Source organism: Ipomoea nil, unplaced genomic scaffold, assembly GCF_001879475.1.
Source record: "Ipomoea nil cultivar Tokyo-kokei standard unplaced genomic scaffold, Asagao_1.1 scaffold2700, whole genome shotgun sequence".
NCBI classification, from domain to species: Eukaryota; Viridiplantae; Streptophyta; class Magnoliopsida; order Solanales; family Convolvulaceae; genus Ipomoea; species Ipomoea nil.
The window spans coordinates 1,049,907-1,056,610 of NW_017619128.1; the positions used below are offsets into that span (position 1 = coordinate 1,049,907).

At 39.9% G+C, this 6,704-nt stretch overlaps 1 protein-coding gene across 1 annotated transcript; it reads right to left on the reverse strand.

Annotated features, from left to right (window-relative positions):
- Positions 1–830: 830 nt before the first annotated feature.
- LOC109155285 lies at positions 831–4,423 on the reverse strand. Its single transcript, XM_019302970.1, has 3 exons — positions 4,214–4,423; positions 3,660–3,892; positions 831–1,203 (listed from the first exon to the last, which is right to left on the reverse strand). Exons 1-3 carry the CDS (start codon positions 4,421–4,423, stop codon positions 831–833), a joined length of 816 nt encoding a protein of 271 aa, XP_019158515.1.
- Between the last annotated feature and the right edge of the window lie 2,281 nt (positions 4,424–6,704).

Sequence of the window (6,704 nt, forward strand, 5' to 3'; positions counted from 1 at the left end):
CAAGCAGCAGAGTTCCGGGTTTGAGCAGAAAGTTAATGTGGAAGAAAGACAATGTGAATGGCTGACTTTGACAGATTTTTTTTTTTGTGGTTTGTGATGACGGGCAGCTAATGTGACCTCTTTATGTATGCTTTTTGAACTATAACAATGCACCCTATGATATAGTAAAACACACCATGATCTACTATAAAATGCACAAATACTTCTGTATTATAAAACGTCTACACACCTGTAAAATACACCAACCACACAAATAAAACACAAACCAATGTTATTTATTAAATTCAAGTGACATAATTCAGAATACACCATTCTGAATGAAATATACACTACATTCAACACCATTACTGCAGGGTTGAATACACTAAAAATACAACAACACTTGGTAAAAAAAAATGCGCAATATAACGCACCACGATATGTGTGAAAACGCACCATTATGTATTATAAAATGCACAAGTCCAAACATATTTCAAAATCCTGATTCTCTGTTATGAAACGTCTACATGCCTTTAAAATACACCAATCACACAAATAAAACACAAACCAATTTTATTTACTGTATTCAACTAACGTAATTCAGAATACACAATTTCTGAATGAAATATACACTATATCAAGTTGAACTACGAGGTGAAATACACTAAAAATATAGCAATAGTATGTAAAAGCACACCACGGTATGCGTCGAAACGCACCGTGATCTATTATAAAATGCACAAATCCAACAATGTCTAAAAAATCCCGATTCTATGTGTTATAAAACGTCTACACAACTGTAAAAACATCAAATTCCACAATATAGACCAACTTAGAAAACAAACACATCTCTAGCCATTTAATGGGCACGTCCTACTATTATGACCATATTCATCACAAGTATGGCATTTCCTTGATTGCTTTACACACTTATTCGCAGCTTTCTCCCTTGCACTCTTCATCTGCTTCCCGCTGCCCTTGTTCTTAGCTTTAATTGGATCACGCACCTCCACTGTTGACCCCTGAGACACATCACCACAAAATGATTTAATCACACTTTCCTTGCTGCTACCAGCTACCCCATTGTCATCCTCACACCCATCTTTGAGAAAAAACTCCCTTTGCTCACAAATAACACGTCTTAGTTGTTCCAACCGTTCTACATTACCATCAGCCAATCCCACGCAAGCATATATTTCAGACCACATTAGATTAGTAAGCACCCTATGTGACACCCCAAAAATCCACACTCCAAACCATGAATTAATTGAGTAATTAATTCTATTTCTTTTGAGGAATTGATTCCTAAAATCCTGGTTTTTTTTATACTCAAGGACTAGTATTTGACTAGTCAATCTTTAAGTTGTGTTGTACCTTGTGCTTTGAGAGGAGTTCCCTTGTTCCTTACACTTTCTAAGAGTTAGTAAGGGTATCCTTGTCTTTTCACCAAGAGCTAGTTTTGTAACCTAAACCTAGAAGACTTCTTCATTTCATTCCCTTACACTTCCTAGAAAATATCTCTACCTTCTCTCTAGAAAACAAGAGTAGCTTGTTCTTCAAGCCAAAAGAAGCCTTTGTCAAGATTCCAAGTTTTGCTTCCAAGATTCAATCTTTCCTCTATTTTGGCATCTAGAAGGGTAAGATCTAAGCTTGTCTAGTCTTTTTGGTTCCATCTTGGTTGTCTTTTTCTTAAAGGTTGGATCTTTATGATCTTTTGGTTTGATCTTGAAGTGGGTTTGGCTAGTGAGCTTAGTGGAGAGGCTTGTTGTGGTGTAAGAAGAGTCTTTTGGTCTTCAAGAGGTAACCCATGCTCTACAAAACCTATTTTGCTTACCTATATATGATTTCTTGGCTTCTACTTGTGTTTTGCTATGAAATGTGAGAGTTTATGCATTTATCTTGTGATATTGCATATCTAGAGCTTGTGTTTAGGTTTCCTTTGTGCCATTGCTTGGCATTTTCCTTGGTTCAAGTCATTTTGTTGTGCTTGGTGAGTTTTGGCATGTTTTGGACTTGAATTTGTGTTTGAAGGAGAAAATCCCCAAAGGGATTTGTTGTTGTACAGGGATGTACCCGCGGGCGGAACGGCGGGCGGGGCACCACCCGCCGGCCTACCCGCGGGGAACATGTGCCTTGTGGGTAGTGTACCCGCGGGCGGGACCAATGGTGGGGCACTACCCGTGGGTCCACCCGCGAGGAACACAGTGAAGTTGGATCGAGATTTGTTCCCCGTGATTCGTTTGTCTTGGTCTTTGATCTTTTGGCCTTCCGTTGTTCTTTTGTGGAACTATTTGAGCGTCTTCTTGATGTTTCGTAGGTCTAGAGCTTTATGGTAGGTATCCATGTAGGATCTTTGGTGTTGTGTATCATGCTAAGTGTTCAACATTGTGTTTCGTTGAACCGTGTGGTGTCTTGAGTGTTCCTCGGAACTATCTTGAGTTTCCTCGTTGTTGAGCTTGCTAGTTATTATCTTAATGCTAGCGTCTTTGCAATCCGTTGTTCGTTTCGTGTGAGTGGTGGTGCGTGTGTGGCTTTACCTGGATTGCACGATTAGTGGTATGGAACGCTAGTCACCAAGGTATTGCAGCGGTCCTCGTGGTGGCCGTGACGTGATTTCATGGAGTTGTGGCTGAGTCCACGTGTTTGGGGGATAACATTGTGTTATCCGGGCATGTGTTGCCGTGAATTGGTGGGTTTTCGTTGGTGGTTATAGGTGGGGGACGACGGTCCCGGAGGAATAAGGTTAGACTTGGCTGTACAGGGGCTTTCTGGAGGTAATGGTTGGCACCGAAGGTATAAGGTTGGGGGTAGCCATAAGGTTGGAACAGGGCATAAAGAAGGCATATCAACTCGTGATGGGTGATGTCACGAGGGCTTGTGAAGCCGTTGTTGTGGTGAGTTCTCTTCTCTCGTGACGTGTGTAGTCACGGAGGCTTGTGGTGTGGTGTTTTGGCATGTGTTGCCGTTGGGTGAGTCTTTGTCCTTGTGTGTGGTTAATCTTTGTGGTTGGGATGTGTTCCCGGTTTTATCCTTGTGAGTGGTGAGTCTTGTGTTGTCTTTTGATCTTGGCTTTTGACTTATATATATGTATTCCGTTTCGAAAATGGTTTTCATATTATATATCTACCTATTTATGATACTTAACGGTATTGGTGGGTTACCAGCATCTTTCGCTGACCGGGCGTCGCCCCGATGTTTATCTTTGTATCTTTCAGGTGATGCGTAGTCGAGCGCGATGTCTAGAGCTGGTAGCTTAGCACCTGTACCTTTAGACAGTGTTTTTGAGGCCTGTGTGCCAATGTCTTTAGATTGTTCTAGTTTGTTGTTTTTGGGATAGTGATACACTTGCAGATTGTCGCCGTAGCGTATGCCAAGTGTGGTGTACGTGGCATAACACCCCGTTTTGGATTCCTTTTATCCAGTTATCTTTCTATCTTCCGCTGTGCTAGTGTTTTGTTGTTAATCTGCATGTGTTAAGACTTGTTTTTAGGTCTTGTTGTTTTGGGGGTGTTACACCCTAACATTATCCACTTTAGCCGATTGATCAACAACCGTATCATCAATATCAAATATTGGCTTCAAACAAGCACCCTTTGTCCACCGAGACACCAGATACATAGAAGGAATTCTCTCAAGTCCACGATCTTTAAACACAAAAAAAAATATGCCTACACACCAACCCCATCCGCTCAAACATCTTGCATGAACAAGTAGCAGTAGAGTCAGCCAGCAAAAACTCCACACACCATGCCTTCTTGTCACCATCTTTTATCCCATAACACACCTTAACATCACACTCACACAAAGACACCACTTGACAAGAAAAACAACCTTCACAAATCTCTACTTGCACATCATAAAATACAGAAATGGTATAAACATCCATTGCATGCTTCTCCAGCGCCAATGGGGTCTTCAAAACAGGAAAACAAGATTCAGAGTCAGCAGTCAATTTTGCTTGTGCATGTCGTTGTGCACTAATAGCACTATCAAAATGCACCAAAAACTCAACAAAACTGGAATGACCATTCGAGAAACTGCAAAAAAAAAAAAAAAAAAAAAAAAAACTATTTTGAGACTCTGATCGAGACGTTGTCCTAACAAATCCTGACATAAACTCATCATGAAAGTATGGAGATGCCCAGAATGTACGAGACTCAAACAAGTAACGAAACCAACCATTATCAACCAAACCATATTCCTCTATAATACGACTCTATGAATCCTCAAAAACTTTGGAATCTATAGATTTGTTCCAAACAATGTCATTCAACTTCCTCCTAAACACCTCGTCCTTAGCTAAAACCGGTCCAACCTTCTCACCAACCTTGCACATTATATGCCACATGCAGAATCTATGTTTTGATGTACCAAACACACAAGCAACTGCAATCTTGACAGCTGGATCTTGGTCAGTAACAACACAAATAGGTTCATGACGCATAATTGTCTTAAATCTCTCCAAAAGTCACACATATGAGTCTACGTCTTCCCTCGTAAGTAAACCAGCACCAAATGTGATAGATCTCTTATGGTTATCGATTCCAATAAATGGAACAAACACCAAATTATACCTACAGAATGCACAACACAACAACTACTGAATACCCTAAGTATAACAAAAACACACTATATGACATCGAAATATGCACCAGAATATTATACAGAATACACATTAACTATAAATTACTAACCTGTTAGAGCGGTATGTAGCATCGAATAGAACAACATCACCAAACAATGCAAAATTCTTCCTCGATACTGTATCTGCCCAAAAAACGCTTGTAAGCTGATCAACGTCATCAACATCATATTCAAACTCAAAAGCCTCGCAAAATTCACGCCTTTTAAGAAACGTGTCTATGAATAGTTGAGCATCACAATTCAATATGTATGCCATCAAATCACGCTTGAAATTCTTAAAATCTACCGCAGTAGCACCAACATTGGAATACTCACCCACAATCTCCTTAAATAGCTTATACAACTGAACATAACCAATATTTGCCCGAACACAACTTGCAATGAACATTTGGTGGCCAGCATCAAGACTACGATTCACCTTTAAAAATTGCTTAGCAATGATTGAACACATCACATGAGTGTGTCGTTCCTCCAAAAAATGCACAACGTACAATCCATTAGACTTAAGCTTAAACACCACCTTAGCCTTGCACCCAACCCTATTTGTCACCCTCCGTCTCTTCACAACAATGGGTTTACCATCACCAACACACGTAGATTGTGTACTATAAATACTCTGTTTAAACCCCTCTCGACTACAAAATACTTGTCTCTCCACAACAACAGCATCCCTCCTCTTCCGAAGTGTACCCTGCCTATAATCAAAACCAACAGACCCAACATACTGTTTATAAAAAACAATAGCACCATCCAAGGAATCAAACGTTTGCCCAACAACAGGCTTCAAACTATCAGTACAAACCGGAAGCCAATACTTAGTCAACCCAGGAGACATTTCCAAATCACATGCATTGTCTTCTACCCCACCGTCGGTCGAACAGTGTTCATTGGCGCCCTCACCACAAGCCCCTACGGCAACATCAGTTGAATTACCTTCATCACACTGACCACCACTTCCTTCTACACAACCATCAATATGATCACCTTCATAACAAACAGCACCGCTGCGATCTACACCACCATCAGTGGAATGCTCTGCAATGCAGACACCACCACGGCCTTCTACACCAACATCAATGGACATATCTTTATCACAAACGAAACCCACAAAGTCCAAATTAACAACTGCACACCACGTATATATAATAACGCACTAAATAACCCATGCATTACATCTGGTAACTACAAAACACACAGAATACTATACTAACTTAATATGCACCACAATCATGCAAATTCCGCACTATAATCACACAATAACACACAAACAATAACAACAACAGTGACTTATCTCACCCCTAGAAAAATATCAATCCAGATAAAAAACGATATAAAAACATCCATGACATAACAAACGCATATTATTATCAACAAATTAAAATTACAAACATCAATAAATCAACACATACCATGATCAACTTCATCACAAACACCACCACTGCGAACAGTGGAATGCTCTTTATTGCAGACACCACCACTGCCTTCTACAACAACAACAATGGACGTACCTTTATCACAAACGAAACCCACAGAGTCCAAATTAACAGCTGCACACCACATATATATAATAACGCACTAAATAACCCATGCATAGCATCTGATAACTACAAAAACACACACAATACTATACTACCTTAATATGCACCACGACCATGCAAATTTCACACTATAATTACACAATAAGACACAACACCATAACAACAACAGAGACTTACCTCACCCCTCAGAAAAATAACAATCCAGATAAAGAACGATATAAAAACATCCATGACATAACAAACGCATATTATTATGAACAACTTAAAACTACAACCATCAATAAATCAACACATACCATGCTCCATCACGCAAATCCAAAAAATCCCTTATTGAGATATCTCAAATTGCCCGGTATACTCAAATTGCACTATCAACTGATCTCCGGCGACCTTCTCCCGCTTGCGATGTGATCGCGACCTTGATCTTCTCGAAATTTCGATGCGATCGCGATCTTGATCTTCTCTTCTCCAAGTTGTTGATTCCCTCTGTCTGAGTTCAAACATATAGAATATAATACAAATCACCTTATATACATTCACGTA

Excerpts from the sequence above, each read along its gene's own strand:
- LOC109155285 (XM_019302970.1), bottom strand. The coding sequence starts at position 4,423 with ATGCGTCATGAACCTATTTGTGTTGTTACTGACCAAGATCCAGCTGTC. Across the intron at positions 3,893-4,213 it reads ACAAATCTATAGATTCCAAA|ACCCCATTGGCGCTGGAGAA; the intron begins GTTTTTGAGGAT and ends CCTGTTTTGAAG. Across the intron at positions 1,204-3,659 it reads AAGATGTTTGAGCGGATGGG|GGTGCTTACTAATCTAATGT; the intron begins GTTGGTGTGTAG and ends GGTGTCACATAG.